Genomic DNA, 13,321 nt, shown 5'->3' on the forward strand with positions numbered 1-13,321 from the left:
ATGAGGAGGAAGAAATATAATGCCATCACTGTAGCACCAGTAACCATTATTTGTGTTCTTGTCCAGACTTTTTAAAATGGAGGGTTTTTAATATTGTTTGACAAGAATCTTATAATAATACAGTGTATTTCATGTTTTGTTTATAAAGGATTTTAAAAAATAAATGTATGTAACAGAGAAGTACAAAGGCATTGTCTTTGACACATAAATTTTCCTCTTAGAGAAAAATATGCAATGATGTTTGATGAACCAGTCCTCCTGCAAGCTGGCTGGTGGTATGTAGCCTGGGCTCGAGTGTCAGGACCCAGCAGTGACTGTGGATCTCATGGACAAGCTTCTATAACCACAGATGATGGGTAAGCAGAATGTTTAAGTATTCCTTAAGCAACTCCCTTTTTTGTTAGTGGAATATTGTTTTGAAAGCTCAGAGGTCTTTTTATTTTTTAATTTTTTTGCGGTACGCGGGCCTCTCACTGTTGTGGCCTCTCCCGTTGCGGAGCACAGGCTCTGGACGCGCAGGCTCAGTGGCCATGGCTCATGGGCCCAGCTGCTCCACGGCATGTGGGATCTTCCCGGACTGGGGCATGAACCTGTGTCCCCTGCATTGGCAGGCGTACTCTCAACCGCTGCACCACCAGGGAAGCCCTCAGAGGTCTTTTAGTAGAGTAAAAAATCTTTGTAGGTCTAGAGCATAATATGACCTGCTAAAAATTAAATTCGTATAATCGCATGCCAAATTAAGGTAAGACAGAATGTGGAGATAATAGAACTGCTATTCTTTGCTCTTGTCAGTTGGCATTTGTGTGTATTTCTGGGTGTTACCTTGTTTAAAAGCTTGTTTGCAAAATTAGAAATTATACAGAGGAAAATGACAAGGATAGGGAGTTTGGAAACCATGAAAAAGAAATATATACATGCCATAAAATTTGACAGTGCTTATGAAAATACTTTATAAATTGCAAAGCCTTAATGATATGAGATGCTACAGTTTTAATAAAATGTAAAGGGAAATTTACCGTTTAAATTTCAGGTATAGAGCGCTTCCCAGTTTATAAAATACTTTCGTTTATATTATCTTGTTTGATGCCCTCAGTAACTTTGTGAAGTGGTTATTAGCCCCGTTTTTACACTCGGAAATAGAGAGACAAAAGGTGAAAGGATTTGCGTCAAACTGTATGGCTACTGTGTGGCAGAACCAAATCTGGACCTGGAGTTTCTTGACCCTAAGTCCAGCCTTCTCTATACTCTGTACTCTGATTCATGTGAAAGGACCATCATTTATAAGAGAAATTCAATTTATTCTTTATTATTCTTGAGCATAAACTGTTCGAAATGGGTAGAAGTTATGTAATCATGTATTTCATATAGTTTCATTCAGCTCATAAGAGAGCTGACCAGAAAAAGAGCAGACTAATTTATGAGGTGAATTCTTGTGTTCCTGAATGTTCAAGTAGAATGCTGAAGATAAATTAAATCTATTGTTGTAACATATCCTTTTCAGCTTACTCTAAGATTGTATGGTAGAACTGGGGAGAGTGCTTTGGTCCTGGACTGTATGATTCCCATATACAGTTCATTCAACCTTGGAATATCATAGCATTTTGAAGATAAAGTTTATGTTATATCTATTTAAGCAGATTTTAAACTGTAAGTTGAAATATTTTGTTAAAAGCTTATTGTTCTGGTTAAAGTTGAGCTTTAACCAGGAGGGAGGGAGCAGAGCAGCTACTCACCTAGGAGCTCCCAATCAGGTTCAACTCTTTCATTTAACCCATTAAGGCATTCAGAGCTAGAATTAAAATCAGAAGTGTCTTTTTAAGTGTATTTTTGGCCTTAAAGAATGAATCTCTCTTCAGTAATGTAAGATTTGAAAGCATGATTGTTAAACTTTTCATTTCCTTCCATGAATCTTGAATAGTGTTGTCTTTGGTTATATTGTTATTTTTTCTCTTCTTAGGGTTGTTTTCCAATTTAAGAGTTCAAAGAAATCAAATAATGGTACAGATGTTAACGCTGGTCAGATACCTCAATTACTATACAGGTATTTAGCGTATTTATAATCAACATGGTTTATTCTTTTAATATAATGAGCTAGGATCACTGTAAAATATATGGCACAATAAGGGAGAAATTATTCGAAGCATTTAGCTACATTTAATACAAACATTTAATTTATGTTTTGTATATTTTTAAACATTTCTTTACCTCAAGTTAATTTTAATAAAATATCTCTAATGACTCAGATTATCTGTATTATGCCTATAACAGTATTTTAATAACTTATTTTTTAAACCTATTGATTTTCTTACCAATTTCAGAATGTTTTAAACTTTAAAATAATAAAATTTATCTTAGAGAAATGAAATCTGAGTGTTAGGTGGGGATTTTACATGTAGGCCTGGTTGATTTGTTCTACAGTTTTATATTTCTTGTTCATCTTGTGATGGAATGAATTGGGAAATCCCTTGCTGCTGAAAAATTTCCACCTTTAATTAAAATATCAAACAACAGCTTGCTCATATGATAATACTATTATATTTTAACATTATTTAAGAATTTTAATTACTTCATGGTAATTGAGACATACATGGGAACAATGCCTATGTGTGTGCCCATCTATATCTAGGTGATTACTGCAATAATTTTTATTTTTTTTAATTTTATTATTTCTTTTGCGGTATGTGGGCCTCCCACTGCTGTGGCCTCTCCCGCTGCGGAGCACAGGCTCCGGACGTGCAGGCTCAGCGGCCATGGCTCACGGGCCCAGCCGCTCCGCGGCATGTGGGATCTTCCTGGACTGGGGCACGAACCTGTGTCCCCTGCATTGGCAGGCGGACTCCCAACCACTGCGCCACCAGGGAAGCCCTACTGCAATAATATTTAGATTAAAGAATTTAAATAGATATAAACCCTCAGTAAAAACTGGCATTCTTACTTTAAATAGTAAAAATCAAAGGCAGTACCTTTAGAACAGTGATTCTCTGTCTTCTATATCTTTTATACTAATAACTTTAAGAATCTAGATGGTATAACCTCACTTTTTCCAAGAGGACATTTTTGTTTGTTTTTATGCAATCTGCTATAGTCAGTATTTGTAATATGTAGCATTATGAACATAGCAAGTTGCTTGGACTACTCGTGGGTACAGTGGTTGAGTAACTCTTTAATGGTAGCATTTAATAGTAACATTACTAGAGAACATAAGTTACATAACGTTGTCTAGTAAGAGGAGAGAGTTTCTACTACCCAGTCTTACAAAGGTGAGATTTAGAAGATGAGGTACTTATGTGCTAAAAGTTTTGCTTAGCATTGGAAAATGTTTGTAAAAAGCCCCATATTGGGATTTTTCCTAACAAAAATGCTTAACTGTTTAATTTGTTTTGCCATTGCAAAAATGTATATTTGAGAATAAAAATGTCGGTGGACTTTCCAACATAAATTTATGTGTGTATGCTACCTTCAGACTTCCAACCAGTGACGGCAGTGCTTCAAAAGGCAAACAGCAAACCAGTGAACCTGTACATATTTTAAAGAGATCTTTTGCAAGAACTGTCTCAGTGGTAAGCCATTTTTAAAAATTTCAGCTTTTCTGTCCAGTGCTGAGTTTTGTTTTGATGTTTAGCATTTAGCCACTTTTCTACGAGTTTATCTTAGCATAGCTTTATAATTCAGATTTGTTTATATTAGCTTTGACATCCCAGGCCAAAGAATAGTCACATTAAATAATGGAAAATAGAGATGTTGACTGATTTTAACATACCTTGCTATTTCTGAAATACATGGTGAATTTTCTTATAAATTATGTATGAACACATATGCTGAAGGAGTTAGAAAGTGAAGGAAAAGTTGAGTGATATTAACCAAAAATGTTACTTTAATGCTAAAGAATTAAGTAGAAGGGTCATATATCTAACTAAGGACTTTGTTGAATTACCCGACCATCCCCTTCGTACATTTAAAGACATGATGCCATTGGGGTTACCAGTGTAGAATGGAAAGCCAATAAGATGTAATTGAAACACCATGGTGTTTCAGCTCAGGAAGTCTGAGTTCTTGCTCTTTCATTTGTTAGTTGAGGACTCTTAGGAAGGTTATCTCAACTATATCATAGCATCATTATGAATTTCTGAGTTAAGGGATATAAAAATTCTATTTAATTTGTAAGGCCCTATATGAATATGATTTATTAATGTAGCTGGTCGTCTGTCATGTTAGTAAAATGCATAGGGAGAAGGCTTTTTTTCTTAGTTTTTTTTTTTTAAACCACAAAATTAATACACGTCCCTGGTGGGAATAGGGTTAAAACTATACTAAAATTATATTGAAGTTCTTTTCCCATCACCCTTTTATCACCATATATAACTGCTGTTTCCATTCGGATGTATATTCTTCCAGACTATTTTTTGTACATAAACAAATTTATTAGTCTCTGTTTACTGTATGCTATATAGTCTCCTTGTTTGTTTTTGATCATACTTAAAGTTCTGCCTATTACTTTTTAAAAATTTCTTTTTTTTTTAAAGTGGTAGTAAAACACTTCACAAATGACATGATTTTTCTTTTATTTATTTTTTTATTCAATTATAGTTGATTTACAATGCTGTGTTAGTTTCAGATGTAGAGCAAAGTGATTCAGTTTTATATATATATATATATATATATATATATATATATTTTAGATTCTTTTCCCTTATAGGTTATTACAAAATATTGAGTATATTCCCTGTACTACACAGTAGGTCTTTGTTGGTTATCTATTTTATGTATAGTAGTGTGTATATGCTAATCCCAAACTCTTAATTTATCCCTCTCCCCTTTTCCCTTTTGGTAACCATAAGTTTGTTTTCTATGTCTATGGGTCTGTTTCTGTTTTGTATATAAGTTCATTTGCATCATTTTTTTGTTTTAGATTCCACATATAAGCAATATCATGATATTTGTCTTTCTCTGTCTGACTTACTTCAGTTAGTATGTAATCTCTAGGTCCATCCATGTTGCTGCAAATGGCATTATTTCATTCTTTTTTATGGCTGAGTAATACTCCATTCAATTCCATTCTATTACATTCCTTCTTTATCCGTTCATCTGTAATAGCAGCACTAGGGCTGCTGTGAACATTGGGGTACATATGTCTTTTCGAATTATGGTTTTCTCTGGATTAATGATAAAAATTTCATCAAATACGCTACGGATATATTCCATGTTAATACATTTGGCTCTATCTGAATTTTTTTAATGTTTGCTTAGTATTCCGTAGAATGGTGTACTCTAATTTATCCAGTTCTATTCCTACCAGAGGACTGTTTGTTTCTCATTTTTCACTATTACAGTTGTCCCTTGGTATTTGAGGGGGAATTGGTTCCAGTACCCGCCCCCCCACAGATACCAAAATTCCTGGATGCTCAAGTCCATTATATAAAATAGCACAGTGCTTGCACATAACCTACACTCATCCTCCTGTGTACTTTAAATCATCTCCAGCTTACATATAATACCTAATACAATGTAAGTGCTATGTAAATAGCTGGCAGTGATTCAAGTTTTGCTTTTTGGAACTTTCTGGAACTTTTTCTTTTCTGAATATTTTCGATCCCTGGTTGGTTGAATCTGCAGATGCAAAACCTGTGAATACAGAGGACCGACTGTATATCCATATCTGTACATATGTGTCTTTGATACTTGCGTACTTCTGTGAATATTTCTACTGGAGGTGGGCTCATTTAAATTTTGATATATCATGTCAAATTCATCTTCCAACAGAGGGTGTGCTTTGAATAAGAGGCTCTTAAGAGATTTGGCTCCTTGGTACCTTGGCATCCTTTTAGTATTAAGATCAGTTTGGTATATTTTGATCCAAATAAGTATCTTTGCCTCTGTTATGTCTTTTTCAGTGATCTCTTTTATCTGTGTGTAGTAATTCTTTTATATTTATGTCTAAGTGATTTTGTGGTCATTAGGTAATTGTAATCTTTGTATAAGAAACTTACTCAATCATTTCTTTACAATGTTAAAGTACAAACCTTTATTCTTGGTTTTGCCATACCAGAGGACTGATATTTGGTGGAGATGAGGGAATAAGTGCTTTACTTTGAGATTCATCAAGTATCTGTCATCATAAGCATGATAAAACCCACAGGCCAACTAGAATAGCAAGGGATGCTCACCCCCCTAAACTCATATTCTAGAATTTTTGAAGATCCAAATAAGTGTGTTTTTGTATTTTCTTGTCAATTTTAAACTTCTGTTAACTTGTTTATCAAGATTTGGCTGTAGTTTGTATTGTAAAATTTAATATGTAGACAAAAAATAACTTATTTGATATTGTCACTGATATCTAATACTGGAATACTTTATTATATTCAAAGATTATTAAAATGCTTAAAATACTTTTAGTTTATATACATAATACTACATTGACAATATAGAGTTTAATTTTTCTTTCAAGTAAACATGTTTATAAGTGTTTATAAGTGTTTTTCTTTATTTATATGATAAACTAGATAGGTTGGTAGCAACTTAAAACTTAAAAAGTTTTTTAACTTCTTTAACTTAAAAATGTATTTTTAAATAGGTAAATATTGAAGAATGTTGTTTTTATAGATGCCTAACTACTTCACCTTTTTTTGTCAAAGATATTCCTAATGGTAATGTAATGAATGAACTAATAGAATGTCTATTATTTGGGCTACCAAAACTCAGTACAAACTTCAAGGTAAACTTTTCAAGTTGAATGTCATCTTTCCATTTGATTCAACCTATGGTACCATTTGAACTAATTGTTATCTATTTTTTCATATTCTGGATTAGGAATGTTTTGAGTCATTGTTGAGTATTCTTCACTGGAGCTGGACCACCTTAGTCTTAGGAGTTGAAGAACTAAGAGGATTAAAAGGATTCCAGTTTACAGCCACACTTCTAGATTTAGAAAGACTACGCTTTGTGGGTACCTGTTGTCTGAGGTTATTGCGTGTCTATACCTGTGAAATTTACCCAGTGTCAGGTATGATACATTTTTTAAATGACTTTTGAGGAGAAAATGTTTTGAGACATTGAGAAGGTTTATATAGGGATTACCAAAAGTTTAAGATCCCCAGCTGCCTTTATTTATCCTGCTCGCTCCTGAATTGAGGGGAGAAACTTGGCTTGCTGTGATGCTTTTATATTTACTTATAAAGAATATAATAGATTACATGTCATTATGATAACAAAAAGTCATGTTAGACTAAAGTTAAATACTCTAATAAGTTGTTGTTATAAACAGATTCTGCCAGATATAAATATTTTGAATGACTGATTTGGACTTAAATGCTGAAACCTGTGCAGGGTTTTTTTTGTTTTTTTCCCCATTTAAGAGTCCTATTTAAAAAGAAATAATTTTGGACCACACATAATCTCTATATTGTTTCATTTCTAGGTTATTAATACTTATGATTTTTAGCCATATAGGAAATTACTTGAATTGTATTGAATGTTTTCATACATATTTATTATTCTGTTTAATTAGCAATCTGCTTTGTTCTCTTAAAGCTGCAGGAAAAGCTGTTGTAGAAGAAACTAGCAAATTAGCAGAATGTATTGGAAAAACCAGAACTTTGCTAAGAAAAATTTTGTCAGAAGGAGTTGATCACTGCATGGTGAAGTTGGATAATGATCCCCAAGGATATCTCAGTCAACCCTTGAGTCTCCTAGAAGCTGTCCTTCAGGAGTGTCATAATACCTTTACTGCCTGTTTTCATTCTTTCTACCCGACTCCTGCCTTACAGTGGGCTTGCCTTTGTGATCTACTGAATTGTTTGGATCAGGTAATTTCAGTTTGTAAAATGTCAGTTGAAAATATGTTATGCTACTTAATACTTTTCAAGAAAATATATTTCAGTTACCTCAATCTTTTTAACTTGTATAAAAGGTAAATTAAGAAATCAGTTTGGTATATGTGATTTAAATAATTAAAGTTAAAAAAACTGTTTTTCTGTTTGCTTTATCATTTCTTAATTATAAAATTGGCAGGCACATTGTATAGCTGCTGGGTTGTTCTTTGAATCTATAAGTGAGAGCAAGGACAGTTCATGGTAGCCCCTGCCACTCCCATATCTCCAAAACAGTCAGGAGAGAGAGCTGCAAATGAATTTGCATGCTAACATCATTCATTTACTGATGAGGAAAGTGCAACCCTCATGAATGTGTATGTCCCAAATCAGTTTCCAAAACCCTGAGCAAAATACTGGCAGAACTAAAGGGAGAAGTAGACAAATTCACGTTGATAGTTGGTGACTATCAGTAATTAATAGAACAACTAGACAAAAAATATCAGTTGGAATACAGAAGATTTGAACAACACTATCCACCACTTTGGCCTAACTGACATTTATGGAATAGAATGTGCAAGTTGAGTATACGTTTTTGTTTCAAGTATACATATTATGTTCACAAAGGTATATTACATGCCAGGTCATAAAATAAGTCTTAGTAAATTTCACAAGATTAAAATCTTAAAGAAAGTGTTTTCAGACCACAATAGAAGTAAATTAAAAATTAAATGCAAAATATATCAAGGGAAACACCAAATATTTGGAAAATAGACAACACTTCTGAGTAACCAGTGAATCAAAGAAGAATTCCAAAGGAAATTAGAAATTTTTCACACTGAAGATAAAAATATATCGGAATTTATGAGAAGTAGCCAATGTGTTGCTTAGAGAAAAAAAAATTTTTTTTAATGCTTATACTACTAGCAAAGAAGAAAAGTTTAAAATCAGTGATCTAAATTTCTACCTTAAGAAGCCAGAAGAAGAGCAAATCAAACCCAATGTAAGAAGAAAGTAATAAGGAAAGGATCAAAATAATCAAGAGTCAAAATCAATGAAATAGAAAATAGAGAATATTAGCAAAGTCAAAAGTTGGTCCTTTGAAAATAAAACAAAAATTTTAAAACTCCTAGGAAGTCTGATTGAGAGATAAGAGAGAAGGAAAAAACACAAAATACCATTATCAGGAATGAAATAGGAAAGATCACTAAAAGGTTGTTTATCTTTTATATATCAAAAAACTTGGATTATATTGATGCAGTATTTCTTTAGTGGGGTGTATATTTTTGTTTTTAAAAGGATATTCAAGAGGCAAACTTCAAGACATCAAGTAGCCGGCTCCTTGCAGCTGTGATGTCAGCTCTGTGTCACACTTCTGTTAAGCTGACTTCTATCTTCCCTATTGCATATGACGGAGAAGTACTGCTACGATCAATTGTTAAACAAGTTAGCACAGAGAATGACTCAACACTGGTTCACCGTTTTCCCCTTCTGGTAGCACACATGGAAAAACTCAGCCAGGTAGGTCTTTTTCTGAAATATCTTTTATGTTGAAGCAATAAAACTGTAAATGGAGACATACCTAGCTTGGTGCTTATTCTTCTGTATCAGTATGTATATTTACCAAATAATTATGAGTTTTACGAGAAGAGTTAAAATTAAGAAAAAAAAATTTCTCTGTTTACCTGTAAATGAGCAATCTTTTTTCTCTAATTTTTCATTTTAAATGATCCCTAACCCATAAAGAACTTGATAGAGTTATGAGATAAATTCCTGTATGTTTGTTTTTTGCTGAACCATTTAAAAAATTGCAGATACTATAAGCAAACTTTTATATTCTAATATAGTATTTTAGATTGCCAAGATAGAATTTTAGGGAAATAAATAATTTTAAAAACATTTTTTTCTATAACATTTTGTTATGTTAAGATAAGTATTATAAAACAGTAGTCATAGGAAACATTGTTTAATAAGTGCTTCTGGTTTATTAGAAAGCATTGTCGAGAAAAATTAAATATACATGAAAACCATATATAACTACTAACACGTTTGATGAGAAGTAATCTTTAAAATTAAAGCAAAAAAAAAAAGAGTAGAAAATAGAACAGTTATCCCAATTAGTGTACAGTAGCAATTTTCTGTTGACTGAAGAAACAGAAAAATTATGAGAAAAATTTCAGTGACATACAGAAACAAAACAGGACAATAGCAGAATGAGAAGAAAATTTGCAGTTAATATAATACCTTTATAGTATCCCAGTAGAAATAATAAAAGTAAATATAAGAGGGAATTTAGAGAGTAAGGCAGCATGGGAAAATTTTCAGCCTTACTAGTAATTAAATGTGGGTGAAAGTTCTATCAAGGTATCAATATATTTGTAAAAAATTAGGAGAAATAAATTTTTTCTCTTATAAAGCTCCTGTGCTGGTGAGACTGTGAGGCAACCTGCTAACCTTGTTTAAGTGAAATAGTTGAATTTGGATATATCAACTTGATAGAATATGGTTCTATCAGCCATGAAAAATAACTACATTTACATTTAATATCAAAGCAGATGTTTTTAAGTTTTTAAAATAAAAGGTCAGAAACCAAAGTGTATATATATATATATATATATATATATATATATATACACACTATGATGACAAACTATGTAAAATATGTATGCAAATACCTGCATATTTTGAAAGAATACTGGAAGTAAAAATAATATTTAGGTGATAAAGCTATGGATAATCTGTTTTTCTTTTTAAATTCCCTTTAGTGTTGCAGTGTTTTCCTTAAAAATATAGTAAAAGTTCAAAATATTAAAAAAAATTTTTTTTGAGAACTGCTAACATTTGGTAATTATTAAAATTAATAATTGCATATTTGCATGTCTGTATTAATATTCTGTGAAGATATATGCTGGTTATTATATATTCTTCTACTCTCTTTTTAGTGGATAATATAGAATTCTACCATTTGGATGTAGCATAATATAGTCAACCAATCCTTTCTCTATATATATTTTTAGATTTTCCCAATATTTCAGTATTTTAAACAATGCAGCTGAAAATATCATTGACTATATTTTTATGTGTATACAAAGTGATTTTTCCAGAATAAATCTTCAGGAGTGGAAAATTCTTAAGTCAAAGGAGAACACGTTAAGACTTCGCTAAAATTGCCAAAATGCCCTCCAGAAAGCTAATGTCAGCTTGCATTCCCCACCACTAGTGAATAAGAGTTCCTTTTGCTAAAATTTCAGTGACAGTAATGTGCTAATATATATATATATTTTTTTGGCCTTTTAACTAAAACATATTGGCACTCTTGATTTCATGTTTAAGATTTTATGGGAAGCTTCTCGTATTAATCTTTTAATTACTAGTTAGAAACTTAAGTGGACGTAACTGGATAAATGCACTCCACACACCCCCCTATGCCCCACCCCCCAAAGAAAGCCCTTCTAGATTACTGATTATAGAGTACACTTGGGGATTAAGTTTCATCCAAAGCTAATTTTATGAGATGTTCCAAAAAGTAAAGTTTTTGGAGAATGAAAGTGATGTAAAGGATAGAAGAATTGTAATTTTAACAGAATCAAGAATTGATTATTTTAAAGCCAGGAAGACGAATTACATAGGATACTGACCTAAATGTTATGGAAATTTTATTCAAAGATAGTAGAAATAACTTAAAAATTAAAGATTATCTCTAAGTAACTTTGTATTTTCAGCCTAAGATTGGACATTAAGAAAATATGAGAAATTGTACACATTGTTGAGAGTGATTCATAATAATGCTCATGATGATTTTAACTGAAAAGTTACTTAATTTTTTCTAATGGATTGAAAGTACACTCATTTATATATTTGGTTTGTCTCGGGGAGAGTGATTTAAGACCGTTTTCCACCTCGAGATTTTTATGACTTTATGAAATCTGTTGAACCTGCGATATCTTGTAATGCAATATGGAATGTAAGTATTATGGAAGAACTTGCTTGCTCAGGGGCAACAAAGTGTTTTTTGATAACGTACTCATAGCAGATGGTTCCCCGATTTTACAGATGAGGTTGAGGCACTATGAAAAAGCTGGAATTTACAGATGAGGTTGAGGCACTATGAAAAAACTGGAACTAGATCTCAAATTGTTTGATTCCCTAGTCCACAGGACAGCTGAAAGGGTCATTGGTCACGACTGGCCCTCTGATGAAACTGAATGCATCTTGTTCTCTGTTCACAGTGAGCTAAAAGATACTGAGGATGGTAAAAGAGATAAAGAGTGTTCATGCTGGATATCAATTAAATTATTCATCTTTTCCCCTTTTTTTTCTGGAAAAAAAAGTATTTTCCCACTGGTCTTTAATGGGACTCTGTAATTCCTTATTTTGAAAGTTTTTCATTGGTAGAGATTGGAATTTCTTATCTTCACTTCTGAAATCAAGTACAATAGGAATTGTAAAGCTGCACAGAAGTATTTATTGAACAACTCCATATTTTTGTTACATGCATGTACAGAAAGAATTTTATTAGAAAACAGATTTGTATAGACTATTTCTCAGTTTCTTTGTCTTTAAATCAGAAATCATTAAATTATTTCATACCAGAAATAATTATCTCAGTTTGGAATTTTGTCCTATAGAAATAGCTTTTTAAATAGGAAGAGTTTTTTTCTGTCATATATGATTCTTACTGAAAAGTTAAATAAGAAGGTAGGTGAAAATGACCCTAGGTTAATAAAAACACAGATACCTTGTAAATGTGTGGTACTTTTATGATGCCCAGGGACTGATAACTTAAAAAAGAACTTCTATGGGAAAAGTAGATATAGTGACTCCACATACAACTGGATAGATACATAGACATAGACTCAAGTCTGAATTTTAAAGGTGTCATCTAGAAAGACAAGATTTTGCAATTGAGTACTCATGTGAAGGAAAATAAAGCAATATCTTAGAACGTTTTATTTTCGTGTATCATAGAATGAAGAGAATATCTCAGGGATGACAAGCTTCCGTGAAGTTCTGGAGAAAATGCTGGTTATTGTCGTGCTCCCAGTCAGGAACAGCCTGAGGAGAGAAAACGAGCTCTTCTCCTCCCACCTGGTCTCCAACACTTGTGGATTACTGGCCAGTATTGTCAGCGAACTGACAGCATCAGCCCTGGGATCTGAAGTAATGTTATATTTTGATATTGGATAATGAGCACATGTTTAAACTCTCCACATTGTTTCTTTTTTCATATATTTTGGCTTTGTAGAAACTAATTTTTGTTAAGAAAAAACATTGAAGCTAGGCTGTTTTTGGGGGTTTTGTTTTTTTCTCTCCCTTCCTTATACTCTTCTCTGCTCTTCTTTGCTTCCTCTCTCTCACCAGTTTACCCAGGATGTTGCAGTAATACAAAGCATACATTTTCCCCTCAACTGCCCCATTGCACAACCCACCACCATGCCCCAATAAAAGCCAAACTAGTTTTCACTGCTGGGTAATGAGAAGTAGAAGTAGGACTACTAATGAATATGCGGTATGGA

General features: G+C 32.7%; 1 protein-coding gene across 21 annotated transcripts in view; it reads left to right on the forward strand.

Moving 5' to 3' along the window:
- The window catches only part of MYCBP2 (MYC binding protein 2), a 276,112-nt gene that overhangs the window by 136,487 nt on the left and 126,304 nt on the right, over window positions 1–13,321 (forward strand). For all 21 annotated transcript variants that reach the window (XM_089899231.1, XM_089899222.1, XM_089899228.1 and 18 more), the window contains 7 exons: window positions 222–356; window positions 1,958–2,041; window positions 3,464–3,560; window positions 6,808–7,000; window positions 7,528–7,802; window positions 9,105–9,326; window positions 12,774–12,965. In XM_089899231.1, the coding sequence (XP_089755357.1) occupies window positions 222–356; window positions 1,958–2,041; window positions 3,464–3,560; window positions 6,808–7,000; window positions 7,528–7,802; window positions 9,105–9,326; window positions 12,774–12,965 (1,198 nt within the window). The remainder of the gene's footprint in view (window positions 1–221; window positions 357–1,957; window positions 2,042–3,463; window positions 3,561–6,807; window positions 7,001–7,527; window positions 7,803–9,104; window positions 9,327–12,773; window positions 12,966–13,321) is intronic.

This window comes from Delphinapterus leucas, chromosome 18 (genome assembly GCF_059928025.1).
Source record: "Delphinapterus leucas isolate spDelLeu-1000000601 "Yukka" chromosome 18, BTC_Dleu_Yukka2, whole genome shotgun sequence".
Taxonomy (NCBI): Eukaryota; Metazoa; Chordata; class Mammalia; order Artiodactyla; family Monodontidae; genus Delphinapterus; species Delphinapterus leucas.